A 22,493-nucleotide genomic window follows, 5' to 3' on the forward strand; every position below is an offset into this window, starting at 1 on the left:
ATTGTGACTTTTCTGGAAACTAGAAATCTACTCTGTAGGAATCAGCATGCGTTTCGGAAAAGACGGTCGTGTGAAACCCAGCTTGCGCTATTCGTCCACGAGACTCGGAGGGCCATAAGGTAGATGCCGTGTTTCTTGACTTCCGCAAGGCGTTCGATACAGTTCCCCACAGTCGTTTAATGAACAAAGTAAGAGCATGTGGACTATCAGACCAATTGTGTGATTGCATTGAGGAGTTCCTAGATAACAGAACGCAGCATGCCTTTCTCAATGGAGAGAAGTCTTCTGAAGTAAGACTGATTTCAGGTGTGCCGCAGGAAAGTGTCATAGGACCGTTGCTATTTACGATATACATAAATGACCTGGTGGATGGCATCGGAAGTTCACTGAGGCTTTTTGCAGATGATTCTGGGGTGTATCAAGAGGTTGTAACAATGGAAAATTGTAGTGAAACGCAGGAGGATCTGCAGCGCATTGACGCATGGTGCAGGGAATGGCAACTGAATCTCGATGTAGACAAGTGTAACGTGCTGCGAATACATAGAAAAATATATCCCTCATCATTTAGCTACAAAATAGCAGGTCAGAAACTGGAAGCAGTTAATTCCATAAATTATCTGGGAGTACGCATTAGGAGTGATTTAAAATGGAATGATCATATAAAGTTGATGGTCGGTAAAGCAGATACCAGACTGAGATTCATTGGAAGAATCATAAGGAAATGCAATCCGAAAACAAAGGAAGTAGGTTACAGTACGCTTGTTCGCCCACTGCTTGAATACTGCTCAGCAGTGTGGGATCCCTACCAGATAGGTTTGATAGAAGAAATAGAGAAGATCCAACGGAGAGCAGCGCGCTTCGTTACAGGATCATTTAGTAATCGCGAAAGCGTTACGGAGATGATAGATAAACTCCAGTGGAAGACTCTGCAGGAGAGACGCTCAGTAGCTCGGTAGGGGCTTCTGTTAAAGTTTCGAGAACATACCTTCACCGAAGAGTCAAGCAGTATATTTCTCCCTCCTACGTATATCTCGCGAAGAGACCATGAGGATAAAATCAGAGAGATTAGAGCCCACACAGAAGCATACCGACAATCCTTCTTTCCATGAACAATACGAAACTGGAATTCAAGGGAGAACCGATAGAGGTACTCAGGGTACCCTCCGCCAGACACCGTCAGGTGGCTTGCGGAGTATGGATGTAGGTGTAGATGTAGATCATCCCCACTCACCACAAAAGAAGAAATTCAAGACAACCCCCTCTGCCGGGAAAGTCACGGTGACAGTCTTCTGGGATTGTGATGGCGTCATTGTCGTGGATGTGATGACAAGAGGCTCGTACTTGAGGACTCTGAATGAACTCAAGAACCGTTTCCGACGTGTTCGATCGGACAACAATCCAGCAGAAAGCTTGCTCCCACACGGTAAAGGACGACCACAGACAAGTCTGAGAAACCGGGAACACATCGCTAAATTGGGTTGGACACCACTTCAAATGATTCAAATGGCTCTGAGCACTATGGGACTTAACACCTGTGGTCATCAGTCCCCTAGAACTTAGAACTACTTAAACCTAACTAACCTAAGGACATCACACACGTCCATGCCCGAGGCAGGATTCGAACCTGCGACCGTAGCAGTCCCGCGGCTCCGGACTGAGCGCCTAGAAGCGCGAGACCATCGCGGCCGGCTGCACATCACTGCCTCATTCACCCTACAGTCCAGGACTGGCACCGTCGGACTTCGAACTCTCTGGATCTCTTAAAGATTCACTACGAGGAATACATTTTTCCGTCAGCCGAACAGAGAAAACATGGCTACGCCCACAGGATAAGAGCTTTTACCAACAGGTAATGCATGCTCTTCCACAATTTTGGCGTACGGCCATTGACCGTGATGGAGACTACGTTGAAAAGTAGGACATTAGCAAGACATATTGACATATATTGTGATCAAATTCTGACTCTTCTCAGTAAAAATGTCCTGAAAAGAAATTTGGGGCATTACTTATTGAACGACCCTCTTCATTCCTAGATACTTTAGTGAATTAACACAGTGTACATGTGTGTCATTTATCGTGTAATCGAAACTTAAAGAGTTCCTTTCCGCACTCATGTGTATGACGTCACACTTTTCCTTTCGATTCTCCTCGATGTAGAGCCCGTACACAAAAGAGAGCTCTAGAATTTAAAGTTCATTGGCATCCTTACAGTTTTCCAGTTAAAGCTGTAATCCATCAAAAACCCATCACTCACTACTTCTTGCATTGCACTGTTCGAGAGAGGTATTTTTATTGCTTGTGGATTTTTGTCATTAGTACTGAAGCGTATTGTTGTGATTCCTGTAAAAATTCGTTCATAATATACCCGTCTTGAACTGTCTGCAGACGTTTTCGAATATTTCTTCGAATGCCCTTTCAGTAATGGGAGTGGTACTGTAGTGTTCTTATCCCACACTTGTATCATCGGTTCTGTCTCGACCTTACAATACTGATTTCATTGTAATCGAATGTTTACGTACATAAGTGAAATATTACCATACAATTGTCGGGTTCTCCTAGATTCATCTGCTTCTAGTAATAACCCCTTGATACACCCCCAGTAAAGTTTTTGTACCACGTTGGATGGGAACTCATTTGCTTGCCAAGTATGGTATTCGTTCATATCGGGTACTTAGAAACTTTTTCCAGGTTTCAGTCTTTCTTGTTACCGGACAAACGGGAAATTATGCGTTCCACAGATTTTATGTTTATCTCTTCGCGCATATTGTAAAAATTTTCCGTCGGTGCAACAGGCAGTACGTTATATAACGACTTGTGATAAAGTCTTGTATTTTCTATATAGAGAAAAATGCCAATTAATTGACACTTGTCAACAAATTCGTTGCGCAGTTCGTATCTATGCTTCTTACTCCTGGTTCTTCGTCTATAGTGGTACACTATGCCATCAAAAGTATCCGGACACCTGGCTGAATTTGGCTTACAGTTTGTATCGCCCCCTATCGGTAATGCTGGAATTTAACATGGTTACTTAAAAACCGTCTTGATTGCAAATTTTTTTTAATTCATATGACCGGTTTCGGTTCATTCAGAAACATCTTCAGATCTGATATTTCAGTTACAGGAGTAACCCGTTTATGTGACGTAGCATGTGAAAATTGCTGGATTTGGACGGGTTACTCCTGTAACTGAGATATCAGATCTGAAGATGGTTCTGAATGAACCGAAACGGTCATATGAATAAAAAAAATTACAATCAAGACGGTTTTTAAGTAACATTATAAAATCACTGATTGCTGTTATCCCATAAGACATTATGTCTGTTTTTGCAAAATTTAATTTGGTGTTGGTCCAACCTTGATGACAGATGCCACTCTAGCAAGAACACCTTCAATCAGGTGCTGGAAGGTTCCTTCTGGACTGCCACCTCATTCTTCTCAGAGTCCTGCACTGAGGAGAGGTATCGATGTCGGTCGGTGAGGCCTGGCACGAAGTCGGTGTTCCAAAACATCCCAGAAGTGTGCTCTAGGATACAGGTCAGGACTCTGTGCAGGTCAGTCCATTACAGGGACGTTATTGTCGTGTAACCACTCCGCCACAGGCCGTGCATTACGAATAGGTGCTTGATCGTGATGAAAGATGCAATCACCATCCCCGAATTGCTCTTCAACAGTGGGAAGCAAGAAGGTGTTTAAAACGTCAGTGTAGGCCTTTGCTGTGATAGTGCCACGAAAAGCAACGTGGGCAGCAAGTCCCCTCTATGAAAGGACACGACTACACCATAACACCACCGCCTCCGAATTTTACTGTTGTCACTACACACGCTGGTAGATGTTCAAATTGCCTTCCTCATACCCACACCCTGCCATTGGATGGCCACATTGCGTACCGTGATTCGTCACTCCACACAACGTTTTTCCATACCGTTCAATCGTCCAACGTTTACGCTCCCTACACCAAGCGAGTCGTCGTTTGGCATTTACCGGCGTGATGTGTGGCTTATGAGCAGCCGCTCGACCCTGAAATCCAAGTTTTCTCACCTCCCGCCTAACTGTCATAGTACATGCAGTGGATCCTGGTGCAGTTTGGAATTCCTGTGTGACTGTCTAGCTAGATGTCTGCATATTACCCATTACGACCCTCTTCAACTGCCGGTGGTCTCTGTCAGTCAACAGACGAGACCGACCTGTAGGCTTTTGTGCTGCACGTGTCCCTTCACGCTTCCCCATTCTGCTCTCTCACGATATCTAGCGACTACTGAGGTCGCCGATATGGAGTACCTGGCGGTAGGTGGCAGCATAATGAACCTAATATAAAAAAGTATTTTTTTGGGGGGGAGGGGGTGTTCGGATACTTTTGGTCACATAGTGTATTTTTTTTCTCCTACAGGAAAATTAAAGAGACCTATCGAGATAAGAGAACCACTAGTATAAACATCAAGAGCTCAGATGGAAACACAGTTCTAGGCAAAGAAGGGAAAGCAGAAAGGTGGAAGGAGTATATAGAGAGTTTATACAAGGGCGATGTACTTGAGGACAATATTATGGAAATGGAAGAGGATGTAGATGAAGAAGAAATGGGAGATACGATAGTGCGTGAAGAGTTTGACAAACCACTGAAAGACCTGAGTTGAAACAAGGCCCCCGGAGTTGACAACATTCCATTGGAACTAATGACTGTCTTGGGAGAGCCAGTCTTGACAAAACTCTACCATCTGGTGAGCAAGATGTATGAGACAGGCGAAATACCCTCAGACGTAAGGAAGAATATAATAATTCGAATCCCAAAGAAAGCAGGTGTTGACAGATGTGAAAATTACCGAACTATCAGTTCAATAAGTCACGGCTGCAAAATACTAACGCGAATTCTTTACAGACGAATGGAAAAACTAGTAGAAGCTGACCTCAGAGGAGATCAGCTTGGATTCCGTAGAAATGTTGGAACACGTGAGGCAATACTGACCCTACGACTTATCTTAGAAGGAAGGGCAAACCTACGTTTTATAGCATTTGTATAGCTTTTGACAATGTTGACTGGAATACTCTCTTTCAGATTCTGAAGGTGGCAGGGTAAAATATAGGTAGCGAAAGGCTAATGCCAGATGGTAGTTATAAGAGTCGAGGGACATGAAAGGGAAGCAGTGGTTGGGAAGGGAGTGAGAAAGGGTTGTAGTCTCTCCCCGATGTTATTCAATCTGTATATTGAGCTAGCAGTGAAGGAAACAAAAGAAAAATTCGGAGTAGGTATTAAGATCCATGGAGAAGAAATAAAAACTTTGAGGTTCGCCGATGACATCGTAACTCTGTCAGAGACAGCAAAGGACTTGGAAGAGCAGTTGAATGGAGTGGATAGTGTCGTGAAAGGAGGATATAATACGAACATCAACAAAAGCAAAACGAGGATAATGGAATGTAGTCGAATTAAGTCGGGTGATGCTGAGGGAATTAGATTAGGATATTTGACACTTAAAGCAGTAAAGTAGTTTTGCTATTTGGGGAGCAAAATAACTGATGATGGTCGAAGTAGAGAGGATTTAATGTGTAGACTGGCAATGGCAAGGAAAGCGTTTCTGAAGAAGAGAAATTTGTTAACATCGAGTATAGATTTAAGTGTCAGGAAGTCATTTCTGAAAGTATTTGTATGGGGTGTAGCCATCTATGGAAGTGAAACATGGATGATAAATAGTTTGGACAAGAAGAGAATAGAAGCTTTTGAAATGTGGTGCTACAGAAGAATGATGAAGATTACATGGGTAGATCACATAACGAATGAGGAAGTATTGAATAGGATTGGGGAGAAGAGAAGCTTTGGCACAACGTGACCAAAAGAAGGGATCGGTTGGCAGGAGATGTTCTGAGGCATCAAGGGATCACCAATTTAGTATTGGAGGGCAGCGTGGAGGGTAAAAATCGTAGAGGGAGAACAAGAGATGAATACACTAAGCAGATTCAGAAGGATGTAGGTTGCAGTAGGTACTGGAAGATAAAGAAGCTTGCACAGGATAGAGTAGCATGGAGATCTGCATCAAACCAGTCTCAGGACTGAAGACCACAACAACAACAACAACAACAGTGTATTTTTATTGCTTGTGGATTTCTGTCATAAGTACTGAAGTGTACTATCCTGAATCCTATTGAAATTCATTTATAATCCATCTGTCTTCAACTATGTTCAGATGTTTTCGAATGTTTCTTCAAATGAATTTTCAGAAATAGGGGTTTCCTGTATCATCGTTAATCGTTTTTTCTCCATCAAATAGTACTTACTTTATTGTAATCAAATGTTTACTTACAGAGTGATATATTATCACACAACTGGTGGGTTTTCCTAGAAACACCTTCTTCTCGTAATAATGCCTTGATACCTCCCCCAGTAAGCTCTTTTGCACCATTTTGGTTCGGAATGATTTGCAGTGCGTACTACCGGATACTAAGATACTTTCTCCAGGTTCTTATGCTTCCCTGTTACTTGAGGTACAGACAATTATCAATTCCATATTTTTCGTCGTGAAATGGACTCAGTGTAATGGAACAGGTAGTACATCATTCAACTTCCGCTGATAAAGCCTTGTATTTTGTAGATAGATAAAAATGCTAATTAATTGACACTTGGCGATAAGACGAATCTTCTGGCGCAGATCGTATCTATGCTACTTCCACCTGGTTCTTCTTGTGTAGTGATATATCCTAGGATTCATTCACCGTAGATCTCCACTCGTCACGTTTTTCCAGTTATTTTTCCATTTCTTCGTAGACCTTACATCCTACGTCTATGTAACTCTGCCTATGTACCATAAGCCTTCCTTTTAATGCCTTCCCATTAATATAACCCCTGCACTGCGGTGTTCAAGATTCCTTCGTGTCTCTTGAGATGGCCAATGAGTTGTAGTCTGCACATTCCCTTAGACTCTGCTTCTAATCAACTCTTCTAAGCACCTCTTCGTTTGTTACCATGTCAGTTCACTTTATTATGAGCATGCTTGTCTGAATTAAGTTTCTTCTCTTCCTCAGCGCCCATAGTCCCGATTTCACAGCCATAGGATACTGCACTCGAGAGACAGGCTCTGCGAAACCTTGTGCTTATTTCAAAGCTAGTGCTCTCTGAAGATCTCGTTTTACTTCAGACTTCTGCTTTCCTTTGGAAGGATTTTTCAGAAGATGTAACAGCGCCACCATCTCCTGTGTGATGGGATAAGATTGTTCAACGACTAAGGGACGTTTTGAAGTGGTGAGAGATCTCAAGAATGCGCTGGCCAGGGCAGCAGTAGAGCATTTCCTATATCCAGAAAGGCCTCTACAGGTACTGCAACATGCGGTTGTACATTATCCTGCTGAAATGTAGGGTTTCGAAGGGATCGAATGAAGGGTAGAGCCACGGGTCGTAACACATCTGAAATTTAACGTCCACTGTTCAAAGTGCCGCCAATACCAACAAGCGCTAACCGAGACGTGTAACCAGTGGCATCCCATACCATCACGCCGGGTGATACGCGAGTATGGCGATGACGAATACACGCTTCCAATGTGCGTTCACCGCGATGTCGCCAAACACGGATGCGACCATCATGATGCTGTAAACAGAACCTGGATTCATCGAAAAAATGACGTTTTGCCATTCGTGCACCCAGGTACGTCGTTGAGTACACCATCGCAAGCGTTCCTGTCTGTGATGCAGATTCAAGAGTAACCGTAGCCACGGTCTCCGAGCTGATAGTCCATGCTGCTGCAAACGTTGTCGAACTGTTCGTGCAGATGGTTGTTGTCTTGCAAACGGCCCCATCTGTTCACTCAGGGATCGAGACGTGGCTGCACGATCCGTTACAGCCATGCGTATAAGATGCCTGTCGCCTCGACTGCTAGTGATGCGAGGCCGCTGGGATCCAGCACGGCTTTCCGTATTACCCTCCTGAACCCACCGATTCCATATTCTGCTAACAGTCATTGGATCTCGAGCAGCAATGTCGCGATACGATAAACCGTAATCGCGATAGGCTACAATCCGACCTTTATCAGAGTCTTAAACGTGATGGTACGCATTTTTCCTCCTTACACGAGGCATCACAACAACGCTTCACCAGGCAACGGCGGTCAACTGTTGTGTATGAGAAATCGGTTGGAATCTTTACTCATGTCAGCACGTTGTAGATGTCGCCACCGGTGCCAGCCTTGTGTGAACGCACTGGAATGGTAATCGTTTGCATATCACAGCATCTTCTTCCTGTCGCGTCTGTTGCATGTCATCTTCGTGGTGTAGCAATTTAAATGGCCAGTAGTGTATTATGTTTTAGGCTACTCTTACTTCTGGACCTGTTACCCCTCCATAGATTAACTTGAATCTCAAATAGCAAACTACTCCACCATTTTACAGTTAAGATTACAAAATCACGCAAGACAATCGCTGCAGAGTGACTAATTGGCCACTCATGGAAAATGGGCAAGAGTAAATAACTGTCGGGCGAGGTGGCCGAGCGGATCTAGCAGCTACAGTTTGGAAGCGCGAGACCGCTACGGTCGCAGGTTCGAATCCTGCCTCGGGTATGGATGTGTGTATTGTCCTTAGGTTAGTTAGGTTTAAGTGGTTCTAAGTTCTAGGGGACTGATGACCTCGGGAGTTAAGTACCACAGTGCTGAGAGCCATTTCAACCAGTAAATAACTCTTAAATCGATAAATTATAAAATATTCATGTTGCTCAGTGTGCAGTTCTTGCGCCATGTACCTTTGCAAGTAGTGTGAAACGTTTCTGCCATCGTAGCATTTTCAGGCGAGAGATGGGCGAGTCTGGCTGCTGCTGCTGCTGCTGCTGCTGCTGTAGGGAGACGGCGCCCCCACCGCCACCCCCGCAGCCGGTAGTGGTCCAGATGCTCCACGGATACCCCGCCTTTCTCAGACCCGCCTCCCAGCCCATCACCACGCAGCCACCTGGGACGATCAACGCGACGACGAGGGTTGTCACCAAAACGCAGCTGCCTCCGACAGCCTACGCCGCATCCAGTCCACCGCTAATCATCACACAAAATCATCAACGAATTCGTGAGCCGGTATTGCATGCACTGTTTACTCTCTTGCAATCACCAAAAACTCAACATTTAGCTCTACATTAGCGCTCAAGCATCGACTACACCCTGAGGTCACTCGTAATACCGTGTCGGACCTTCTTTTGATCCGGCATACTGGAGCAACTCATGGCATGCACTCAACAAGTGGTCTGAAGTCCTTTGCAGAAATACTGTGCCTTGCTGCCTCTATAGCCGACCACAATTACGAAAGTGTTGGCGGTGTAGGATTTTGTGCACGAAATGACCCCTCCATTATGTCCCATAAATGTTCAACGGAACTAATTTTTACACGTTTACGATTAGCTGCCTTTCACAACACAAATTTGATATTTGGCCTAAGTCGTGTTGTACCTTCCTACAGTCACACAACTTCGGCACCTGACAGTACACCTAGGCATCATCGGCAAACAACCCCAGACTGCTGCCCACGATCAAAGCCAAATCACCCGCATATAGAGAACAATAGTGGTCCTGTCACACTTCCCAGGGGCACTCCATTACGATACCATTGTTTACGATGAACACTCGCATTCGAGGACAACATACTGGGTTCAGCCGGCCACTGTGTGGAGCTGTTCAAGGCGCTTCAGATCGGAACCACACGTGACCACACGGCAAACAACACCAGAATGCTGCCCACGATCTAAGCCAAATCACCTGTATATAGAGAACAATAGTGGTCCTGTCACACTTCCCCGGGGCACTCCATTACGATACCATTGTTTATGATGAACACTTGCATTCGAGGATAACGTACTGGGTTCAGCCAGCCACTGTGTCGAGCTGTTCAAGGCGCTTGAGTTTGGAACCACGCGTGACCACTCGGCAAACAACACCAGAATGCTGCCCACGATCTAAGCCAAATCACCCGTATGTAGAGAACAATAGTGGTCCTGTCACACTTCCCCGGGGCACTCCATTATTATACCATTTTTACGATGAACACTTGCATTCGAGGCAAACATACTGGAATCAGCCGGCCACTGTGTCGAGCTGTTCAAGGTGCTTCAGTTCAGAATCACGTGTGACCAAGGGCCAAACAACACCAGAATGCTGCCCACGATCTAAGCCAAATCACCCATGTATAGAGAACAATAGTGTTCCTGTCACACTTCCCTGGGGCACTCCATTACAATACCATTGTTTACGATGAACACTCGCATTCAAGGACAACATACTGGTTTCAACCGGCCGCTGTGTCGAGCTGTTCAACGCGCTTCAGTTCGGAACACGTGACCACGCGGCAAACAACACCAGAATGCTGCCCACGATCTAAGCCAAATCACCAGCATATAGACAACAATAGTGGTCCTTTCACACTTCCCTGGGGCACTCCATTACGATACCATTGTTTACGATGAACACTTGCATTTGAGGACAACACACTGGGTTCAGCCAGCTACTGTGTCGAGCTGTTCAAGGTGCTTCAGTTCGGAACCACATGTGACCACGCGGCAAACAACACGAGAATGCTGCCCACGATCTAAGCCAAATCACCCGCATATAAAGAACAATAGTGGTCCTTTCACACTTCCCTGGGGCACTCCATTACAATACCATTGTTTACGATGAACACTCACATTCGAGGACAACACACTGGGTTCAGTCGGCCACTGTGGTCGAGCGATTTAAGGCGCTTCAGTTCGGAACCACACGTGACCATGCGGCAAACAACATCAGAATGCTGCCCACGATCTAAGCCAAATCACCCGCATATAGACAACAATAGTGTTCCTGTCACACTTCCCTGGGGAACTCCATTACAATATCATTGTTTAAGATGAACACTCGCATTCGAGGACAACATACTGGGTTCAGCCAGCTACTGTGTCGAGCTGTTCAAGGCGGTTCAGTTTGGAACCACACGTGACCACGCGGCAAACAACACCAGAATGCTGCTCACAATCTAAGCCAAATCATCAGCATATACAGAACAATAGTGGTCCTGTCACACTCCCCCGGGGCACTCCATTACGATACCATTTTTACGATAAACACTTGCATTCGAGGAAAACATACTGGGTTCAGCCGGCCACTGTGTCAAGCTGTTCAAGGCGCTTCAGTTAGTAATCACGCATGACCACGCGCCAAACAACACCAGAATGCTGCCCACGATCTAAGCCAAATCACCCGTATATAGAGAACAATAGTGTTCCTGTCGCACTTCCCTGGGGCATTCCATTACAATACCATTGTTTACGATGAACACTCGCATTCGAGGACAACATACTGGGTTCAACCGGCCACAGTGTCGAGCTGTTCAAGGTGCTACATTTGGAACCACACGTGACCACGCGGCAAACAACACGAGATTGCTGCTCACGATCTAAGCCAAATCACCCGTATATAGAGAACAATAGTGGTCCTGTCACACTTCCCCGTGGCACTTCATTACAATACCATTGTTTACGATGAACACTCGCATTCGAGGACAACATAATGGGTTCAACCGGCCACTGTGTCGAGCTGTTCAAGGCGCTTCAGTTCGGAACCACACCTGACCACGCGGCAAACAACACCAGAATGCTGCCCACGATCTAAGCCAAATCACCCGCATATAGAGAACAATAGTGTTCCTGTCAAAATTCCTTGGGGCACTCCATCACAATACCATTGTTTACGATGAACACTCGCACTCGAAGACAACATACTGGGTTCAGCCGGCCACTGTGTCGAGCTGTTCAAGCCGCTTCATTTCGGAACCACACGTGACCACGCGGCAAACAACACCAGAATGCTGCCCACGATCTAAGCCAAATCACCCGCATATAGAGAACAATAGTGTTCCTGTCACTTCCCTGGGGCACTCCATTACAATACCATTGTTTACGATGAACACTCACATTCGAGGACAACACACTGGGTTCAGTCGGCGACTGTGGTCGAGCGATTTAAGGAGCTTCAGTTCAGAACCACACGTGACCATGCGGCAAACAACACCAGAATGCTGCCCACGATCTAAGCCAAATCACCCGCATATAGAGAACAATAGTGTTCCTGTCACACTTCCCTGGGGCACTCCATTACAATACCATTGTTTACGATGAACACGCGCATTCGAGGACAACATACTGGGATCAACCGGCCACTGGGTCGAGCTGTTCAAGGTGCTTCAGTTCGGAACCACACGTGGCCACACGGCAAACAACACCAGAATGCTGCCCACGATCTGCGCCAAATCGACCGTATATAGAGAACAATAGTGTTCCGTCACACTTCCCTGGGGCACTCCATTACAATACCATTGTTTACGATGAACACGCGCATTCGAGGACAACATACTGGGTTCAGCTGGCCACTGTGTCGAGCTGTTCAAGGCGCTTCAGTTCGGAATCACGCGTGACCACGCGGCAAACAACACCATAATGCTGCCCACGATCTAAGCCAAATCACCCATATATAGAGAACAATAGTGGTCCTGTCACACTTCCCCGGGGCACTCCATTACAGTACCATTGTATACGATGAACATTCGCATTCGAGGACAACATACTGTGTTCAGCCGGCCACTGTGTCGAGCTGTTCAAGCCACTTCAGTTCGCAACCGCACGTGACCATGCGGCAAACAACACCAGAATGCTGCCCACGATCTATGCCAATTCACCTGCATATAGAGAACAATAGTGTTCCTGTCAAACTTCCCTCGGCATTCCATTACAATACCATTGTTTACGATGAACACTCGCATTGGAAGACAACATACTGGGTTCAGCCGGCCACTGTGTCGAGCTGTTCAAGCCGCTTCAGATCGGAACCACACATTAGCACGCGGCTAACAACACCAGAATGCTGCCCACGATCTTAAGCCAAATCACCCGCATTTAGAGAACAATAGTGGTCCTGTCACAGTTCCCCGGGGCACTCCGTTACGATACCATTGTTTATGATGAACACTTGCATTCAAGGACAACATACTGGGTTCAGCCGACCACTGTGTTAAGCTGTTCCAGGCGCTTCAGTTCGGAACCAAACGTACCCACGCGGCAAACAACACCAGAATGCTGCCCACGGTCTAAGCCAAATCACCCGCATATAGAGAACAATAATGTTCCTGTCACACTTCTCTGGGGCACTCCATTACGATACCATTTTTTATGATGAACACTCGCATTCGAGGACAACATACTGGGATCAGCCGGCCACTGTGTCAAGCTGTTCAAGGTGCTTCAGTTCGAAACCACACGTGACCACACGGCAAAGAACACCAGAATGCTGCCCATGATCAGCGCCAAATCACCCGTATATAGAGAACAACAGTGTTCCGTCACACTTCCCTGGGGCACTCCATTACAATACCTTTGTTTATGATGAACACTCACAATCGAGGACAACACACTGGGTTCAGCCGGCCACTGTGGTCGAGCGATTTAAGGCGCTTCAGTTCGGAACCACACGTGACCATGCGGCAAACAACACCAGAATGCTGCCCACGATCTAAGCCAAATCACCCATATATAGAGAACAATAGTGTTCCTGTCACACTTCCCTGGGGCACTCCATTACAATACCATTATTTACGATGAACACTCGCATTCGAGGACAACATACTGGGTTCAACCGGCCATTGTGTCGAGCTGTTCAAGGTGCTTCAGTTTGGAACCACGAGTGACAACGCGGCAAACAACACCAGAATGCTGCAGACGATCTAAGCCAAATCACCCGCATATAGAGAACAATAGTGGTCCTGTCACACTTCCCTGGGGCACTCCTTTACAATACCAATGTTTACGATGAACACTCACATTCGAGGACAACATACTGGGTATAGCCAGCCACTGTGTCGAGCTGTTCAAGGCGGTTCAGTTCGGAACCACACGTGACCACGTGCCAAACAACTCCAGAATGCTGCCCACGATCCAAGCCAAATCACCCGTATATAGAGAACAATAGTGGTCCTCTCACACTTCCCCGGGGCACTCCATTTCAATACCATTGTTTACGATGAACACTCGCATTCGAAGACAACATACTGTGTTCAGCCGCCCACTGTATCGAGCTGTTCAAGCCACTTCAGTTCGGAACCACACGTGACCATGCGGCAAACATCACCACAATGCTGCCCACGATCTAAGCCAAATCACCCGCATATAGAGAACAATAGTGGTCCTGTCACACTTCCCCCGGGCACTCCATTACGATACCGTTGTTTATGATGAACACTTGCATTCGAGGACAACATACTGGCTTCAGCCGGCCACTGTGTCGAGTGGTTCAAGGCGCATCAGTTCGGAATCACACGTGACCACACGGCAAACAACACCAGAATGCTGCCCATTATCTAAGCCAAATCACCCATATATAGAGAACAATAGTGGTCCTGTCACACTTCCCCGGGGCAATCCGTTACGATACCATTGTTTACGATGAACACTTGCATTCGAGGACAACATACTGGGTTCAGCCGGCCACTGTGTCGAGCTGTTCAAGCCGCTTCAGTTCGGAACCACACGTGGCCACACGGCAAACAACACCAGAATGCTGCCCACGATCTGCGCCAAATCGACCGTATATAGAGAACAATAGTGTTCCGTCACACTTCCCTGGGGCACTCCATTACAATACCATTGTTTACGATGAACACGCGCATTCGAGGACAACATACTGGGTTCAGCTGGCCACTGTGTCGAGCTGTTCAAGGCGCTTCAGTTCGGAATCACGCGTGACCACGCGGCAAACAACACCATAATGCTGCCCACGATCTAAGCCAAATCACCCGTATATAGAGAACAATAGTGATCCTGTCACACTTCCCCGGGGCACTCCATTACAGTACCATTGTATACGATGAACATTCGCATTCGAGGACAACATACTGTGTTCAGCCGGCCACTGTGTCGAGCTGTTCAAGCCACTTCAGTTCGCAACCGCACGTGACCATGCGGCAAACAACACCAGAATGCTGCCCACGATCTATGCCAATTCACCTGCATATAGAGAACAATAGTGTTCCTGTCAAACTTCCCTCGGCATTCCATTACAATACCATTGTTTACGATGAACACTCGCATTGGAAGACAACATACTGGGTTCAGCCGGCCACTGTGTCGAGCTGTTCAAGCCGCTTCAGATCGGAACCACACATTAGCACGCGGCTAACAACACCAGAATGCTGCCCACGATCTTAAGCCAAATCACCCGCATTTAGAGAACAATAGTGGTCCTGTCACACTTCCCCGGGGCACTCCGTTACGATACCATTGTTTATGATGAACACTTGCATTCAAGGACAACATACTGGGTTCAGCCGACCACTGTGTTAAGCTGTTCCAGGCGCTTCAGTTCGGAACCAAACGTACCCACGCGGCAAACAACACCAGAATGCTGCCCACGGTCTAAGCCAAATCACCCGCATATAGAGAACAATAATGTTCCTGTCACACTTCTCTGGGGCACTCCATTACGATACCATTTTTTATGATGAACACTCGCATTCGAGGACAACATACTGGGATCAGCCGGCCACTGTGTCAAGCTGTTCAAGGTGCTTCAGTTCGAAACCACACGTGACCACACGGCAAAGAACACCAGAATGCTGCCCATGATCAGCGCCAAATCACCCGTATATAGAGAACAACAGTGTTCCGTCACACTTCCCTGGGGCACTCCATTACAATACCTTTGTTTATGATGAACACTCACAATCGAGGACAACACACTGGGTTCAGCCGGCCACTGTGGTCGAGCGATTTAAGGCGCTTCAGTTCGGAACCACACGTGACCATGCGGCAAACAACACCAGAATGCTGCCCACGATCTAAGCCAAATCACCCATATATAGAGAACAATAGTGTTCCTGTCACACTTCCCTGGGGCACTCCATTACAATACCATTATTTACGATGAACACTCGCATTCGAGGACAACATACTGGGTTCAACCGGCCATTGTGTCGAGCTGTTCAAGGTGCTTCAGTTTGGAACCACGAGTGACAACGCGGCAAACAACACCAGAATGCTGCAGACGATCTAAGCCAAATCACCCGCATATAGAGAACAATAGTGGTCCTGTCACACTTCCCTGGGGCACTCCTTTACAATACCAATGTTTACGATGAACACTCACATTCGAGGACAACATACTGGGTATAGCCAGCCACTGTGTCGAGCTGTTCAAGGCGGTTCAGTTCGGAACCACACGTGACCACGTGCCAAACAACTCCAGAATGCTGCCCACGATCCAAGCCAAATCACCCGTATATAGAGAACAATAGTGGTCCTCTCACACTTCCCCGGGGCACTCCATTTCAATACCATTGTTTACGATGAACACTCGCATTCGAAGACAACATACTGTGTTCAGCCGCCCACTGTATCGAGCTGTTCAAGCCACTTCAGTTCGGAACCACACGTGACCATGCGGCAAACATCACCACAATGCTGCCCACGATCTAAGCCAAATCACCCGCATATAGAGAACAATAGTGGTCCTGTCACACTTCCCCCGGGCACTCCATTACGATACCGTTGTTTATGATGAACACTTGCATTCGAGGACAACATACTGGCTTCAGCCGGCCACTGTGTCGAGTGGTTCAAGGCGCATCAGTTCGGAATCACACGTGACCACACGGCAAACAACACCAGAATGCTGCCCATTATCTAAGCCAAATCACCCATATATAGAGAACAATAGTGGTCCTGTCACACTTCCCCGGGGCAATCCGTTACGATACCATTGTTTACGATGAACACTTGCATTCGAGGACAACATACTGGGTTCAGCCGGCCACTGTGTCGAGCTGTTCAAGCCGCTTCAGTTCGGAACCACATGTGACCACGCGGCAAACAACACCAGAATGCTGCCCACGATCTATGCCAAATCACCCGCATATAGAGAACAATAGTGGTCCTTTCACACTTCTCTGGGCACTCCATTACGATACCATTGTTTACGATGAACACTTGCATTCGAGGACAACATACTGGGTTCAGCTGGCCACTGTGTCGAGCTGTTCAAGGCGCTTCAGTTCGGAATCACGCGTGACCACGCGGCAAACAACACCAGAATGCTGCCCACGATCTAAGCCAAATCCCCCGTATATAGAGAATAATAGTGGTCCTGTCACACTTCCCCGGGGCACTCCATTACAGTACCATTGTTTATGATGAACATTCGCATTCGAGGACAAGATACTGTGTTCAGCCGGCCACTGTGTTGAGCTGTTCAAGCCACTTCAGTTCGGAACCGCACGTGACCATGCGGCAAACAACACCAGTATGCTGCCCACGATCTATGCCAATTCACCCGCATATAGAGATCAATAGTGTTCCTGTCAAACTTCCCTCGGGTATTCCATTACAATATCATTGTTTACGATGAACACTCGCATTGGAAGACAACATACTGGGTTCAGCCGGCCACTGTGTCGAGCTGTTCAAGCCGCTTCAGATCGGAACCACACATGAGCACGCGGCAAACAACACCAGAATGCTGCCCACGATCTTAAGCCAAATCACCTGCATATAGAGAACAATAGTGGTCCTGTCACACTTCCCCGGGGCACTCCGTTACGATACCATTGTTTATGATGAACACTTGCATTCAAGGACAACATACTGGGTTCAGCCGACCACTGTGTTGAGCTGTTCCAGGCGCTTCAGTTCGGAACCAAACGTGACCACGGGGCAAACAACACCAGAATGCTGCCCACGATCTAAGCCAAATCACCCGCATATAGAAAACAACAGTGTTCCGTCACACTTCCCTGGGGCACTCCATTACAATACCATTGTTTATGATGAACACTCACAATCGAGGACAACACACTGGGTTCAGCCGGCCACTGTGGTCGAGCGATTTAAGGCGCTTCATTTCGGAACCACACGTGACCATGCGGCACACAACACCAGAATGCTGAACACGATCTAAGCCAAATCACCCGTATATAGAGAACAATAGTGGTCCTCTCTCACTTCCCCGGGGCACTCCATTACAATACCATTGTTTACGATGAACACTCGCATTCGAAGACAACATACTGTGTTCAGCCGCCCACTGTATCGAGCTGTTCAAGCCAGTTCAGTTCGGAACCACACGTGACCTTGCGGCAAGCAACACCACAATGCTGCCTACGATCTAAGCCAAATCACCCGCATATAGAGAACAATAGTGGTCCTGTCACACTTCCCGGGGCACTCCATTACGATACCGTTGTTTATGATGAACACATGCATTCGAGGACAACATACTGGCTTCAGCCGGCCACTGTGTCGAGTGGTTCAAGGCGCATCAGTTCGGAATCACACGTGACCACACGGCAAACAACACCAGAATGCTGCCCATTATCTAAGCCAAATCACCCATATATAAAGAACAATAGTGGTCCTGTCACACTTCCCCGGGGCAATCCGTTACGATACCATTGTTTATGATGAACACTTGCATTCGAGGACAACATACTGGCTTCAGCCGGCCACTGTGTCGAGTGGTTCAAGGCGCATCAGTTCGGAATCACACGTGACCACACGGCAAACAACACCAGAATGCTGCCCACAATCTAAGCCAAATCACCCGCATATACAGAACAATAGTGGTCCTGTCACACTTCCCCAGGGCACTCCATTACGATACCATTTTTATGATAAACACTTGCATTCGAGGAAAACATACTGGGTTCAGCCGGCCACTGTGTCGAGCTGTTCAAGGCGCTTTAGTTCGGAATCACGCATGACCACGCGCCAAACAACACCAGAATGCTGCCTACAATCTAAGGCAACTCACCCGTATATAGAGATAAATAGTGTTCCTGTCACATTTCCCTGGGGCACTCCATTACAATACCATTGTTTACGATGAACACTCGCATTCGAGGACAACATACTTGGTTCAACCGGCCACAGTGTCGAGCTGTTCAAGGCGCTTCAGTTCGGAACCACACGTGACCACGCGGCAAACAACACCAGAATGCTGCCCACGATCTAAGCCAAATCCCCCGTATATAGAGAACAATAGTGGTCCTGTCACACTTCCCAGGGGCACTCCATTACAATACCATTGTTTACGATGAACACTCGCATTCGAAGACAACATACTGTGTTCAGCCGCCCACTGTATCGAGCTGTTCAAGGCGCTTCAGTTTGAAATCACGCGTGACCACACGGCAAACAACACCAGAATGCTGACCACGATCTAAGCCAAGTCACCCGTATATAGAGAACAATAGTGGTCCTGTCACACTTCCCCGGGGCCCTCCATTACAGTACCATTGTTTACGATGAACACTCGCATTCGAGGACAACATACTGGGTTCAACCGGCCACAGTGTCGAGCTGTTCAAGGCACTTCAGTTCGGAACCACACGTGACCACATGGCAAACAACACGAGAATGCTGCCCACGATTTATGCTAAATCACCCATATATAGAGAACAGTAGTGGTCCTGTCACACTTCCCCGGGGCACTCCATTACAATAGCATTTTTTGCGATGAACACTAGCATCCAAGGACGACATAATGGGTACAACCGGCCACTGTGTCGAGCTGTTCAAGGCGCTTCAGTTCGGAACCACACGTGACCATGGTAAACAACACCAGAATGCTGCCCACGATCTAAGCCAAATCACACGCATATAGAGAACAATAATGTTCCTGTCGAACTTCCCTGGGGCACTCCATTACAATACCATTATTTATGATGAACACTCGCATTCGAAAACTACATACTGGGTTCAACCGGCCACTGCGTCGAGCTGTTCAAGGCGCTTCAGTACGGAACCACACGTGACCACGCGGCAAACAACACCAGAATGCTGTCCACGACCTAAGACAAATCACCTGTATATAGAGAACAACAGTGTTCCTGTTACACTTCCCTGGGGCACTCCATTACAACGCCATTGTTTACGATGAACACTCGCATTCGAAGACAACATACTGGGTTCAGCCGGCCACTGTGTCGAGCTGTTCAAGGTGCTTCAGTTCGGAATCACACGTGACCACACGGCAAACAACACCAGAATGCTGCACACGATCTAAGCCAAATCACCCACATATAAAGAACAATAGTGGTCCTGTCATACTTCCCCGGGGCACTCTGTTACGATACCATTGTTTATGATGAACACTTGCATTCGAGGACAACATCCTTTGTTCAGCGGGCCACTGTGTCAGGCTGTTCAATGCGGTTCATTTCAGAATCACGCATGACCACGCGGCAAACAACACCAGAATGATGCCCACAATCTAAGCCAAATCACCCGCATATAGAGAACAATAGTGGTCCTGTCACACTTCCCTGGTGCACTCCATTACAACGCCATTGTTTACGATGAACACTAGCATTCGAATACAACATAGTGGGTTCAGCCGGCCACTGTGTCGAGCTGTTCAAGGCGCTTTAGTTCGGAATCACACGTGACCATACGGCAAACAACACCAGAATCCTGCCCACGATCTAAGCCAAATCACCCACATATAGAGAACAATAGTGGTCCTGTCATACTTCCCCGGGGCACTCCGTTACGATACCATTATTTATGATGAACACTTGCATTCGAGGACAACATCCTGGGTTCAGCGGGCCACTGTGTCAGGCTGTTCAATGCGGTTCAGTTCAGAATCACGCATGACCACGCGGCAAACAACACCAGAATGATGCCCACGATTTATGCCAAATCACCCGTATATAGAGAACAGTAGTGGTCCTGTCACACTTCCCCGGGGCACTCCATTACAATAGCATTTTTTGCGATGAACACTCGCATCAAAGGACGACATAATGGGTACAACCGGCCACTGTGTCGAGCTGTTCAAGGCGCTTCAGTTCGGAACCACACGTGACCATGCGGCAAACAACACCAGAATGCTGCCCACGATCTAAGCCAAATCACCCGCATATAGAGAACAATAATGTTCCTGTCAAACTTCCCTGGGGCACTCCATTACAATACCTTTGTTTACCATGAACACTCGCATTCGAAGACAACATACTGGGTTCAGCCGGCCATTTTGTTGAGCTGTTCAAGCCGCTTCAGTTCGGAACCACACGTGACCACGCGGCAAACAACACCAGAATGCTACCCACGATCTAAGACATATCACCCATATATAGAGAACAATAGTGGTCCTGTCACACTTCCCTGGGTCACTCCATTACAGTACCATTGTTTACGATGAACACTCGCATTCTAAGACAACATACTGTGTTCAGCCGGCCACTGTGACGAGCTGTTCAAGCCGCTTCAGTTCGGAACTATACGTGACCATGCGGCAAACAACACCAGAATGCTGCCCACGATCTAAGCCAAACCACCTGCATATAGAGAACAACAGTGGTCCTGTCACACTTCCCCGGGGCACTCTATTACGATACCATTGTTTTTGATGAACAGTTGCATTCGAGGACAACATACTGGGTTCAGCCGGCCACAGTGTTGAGCTGTTCAAGGCGGTTCAGTTCGATATCAAGCGTGACCACGTGGCAAACAACACCAGAATGCTGGCCACGATCTAAGCCAAATCACCCGCATATAGAGAACAATAGTGGTCCTGTCACACTTCCCTGGGGCACTCCATTACGATACCATTATTTATGATGAACACTCGCATTCGAAGACAACATACTGGGTTCAACCGGCCACTGCGTCGAGCTGTTCAAGGCGCTTCAGTTCGGAACCACACGTGACCACGCGGCAAACAACACCAGAATGCTGTCCACGATCTAAGACAAATCACCTGTATATAGAGAACAACAGTGTTCCTGTTACACTTCCCTGGAGCACTCCATTACAACGCCATTGTTTACGATGAACACTCGCATTCGAAGACAACATACTGGGTTCAGCCGGCCGCTGTGTCGAGCTGTTCAAGGCGCTTCAGTTCGGAATCACACGTGACCACACGGCAAACAACACCAGAATGCTGCCCACGATCTAAGCTAAATCACCCACATATAGAGAACAATTGTGGTTCTGTCATACTTCCCCAGGGCACTCCGTTACGATACCATTGTTTATGATGAACACTTGCATTCGAGGACAACATCCTGGGTTCAGCGGGCCACTGTGTCAGGCTGTTCAATGCGGTTCAGTTCAGAATCACGCATGACCACGCGGCAAACAACACCAGAATGATGCCCACGATCTAAGCCAAATAACCCGCATATAGAGAACAATAGTGGTCCTGTCACACTTCCCTGGTGCACTCCATTACGATACCATTATTTATGATGAACACTCGCATTCGAAGACAACATACTGGGTTCAACCGGCCACTGTGTCGAGCTGTTAAAGGCGCTTCAGTTCGGAACAACACGTGACCACGCGGCAAACAACACCAGAATGCTGCCCATGATCTAAGACAAATCACCTGCATATAGAGAACAATAGTGTTCCTGTCACACTTCCCTGGGGCACTCCATTACAACGCCATTGTTTACGATGAACACTCGCATTCTAAGACAACATACTGGGTTCAGCCGGCCACTGTGTCGAGCTGTTCAAG

At 47.2% G+C, this 22,493-nt stretch overlaps 1 protein-coding gene across 1 annotated transcript in view; it reads left to right on the forward strand.

Moving 5' to 3' along the window:
* LOC126293608 (uncharacterized) overlaps positions 1-22,493 on the forward strand; it is a 182,317-nt gene that overhangs the window by 52,661 nt on the left and 107,163 nt on the right. Inside the window, exon 2 of the mRNA XM_049986892.1 lies at positions 8,750-9,035. Within this exon, the coding sequence (XP_049842849.1) occupies positions 8,766-9,035 (270 nt within the window). The 5' untranslated portion in view covers positions 8,750-8,765. The remainder of the gene's footprint in view (positions 1-8,749; positions 9,036-22,493) is intronic.

This window comes from Schistocerca gregaria, chromosome 10 (genome assembly GCF_023897955.1).
Source record: "Schistocerca gregaria isolate iqSchGreg1 chromosome 10, iqSchGreg1.2, whole genome shotgun sequence".
Classification (NCBI taxonomy): Eukaryota; Metazoa; Arthropoda; class Insecta; order Orthoptera; family Acrididae; genus Schistocerca; species Schistocerca gregaria.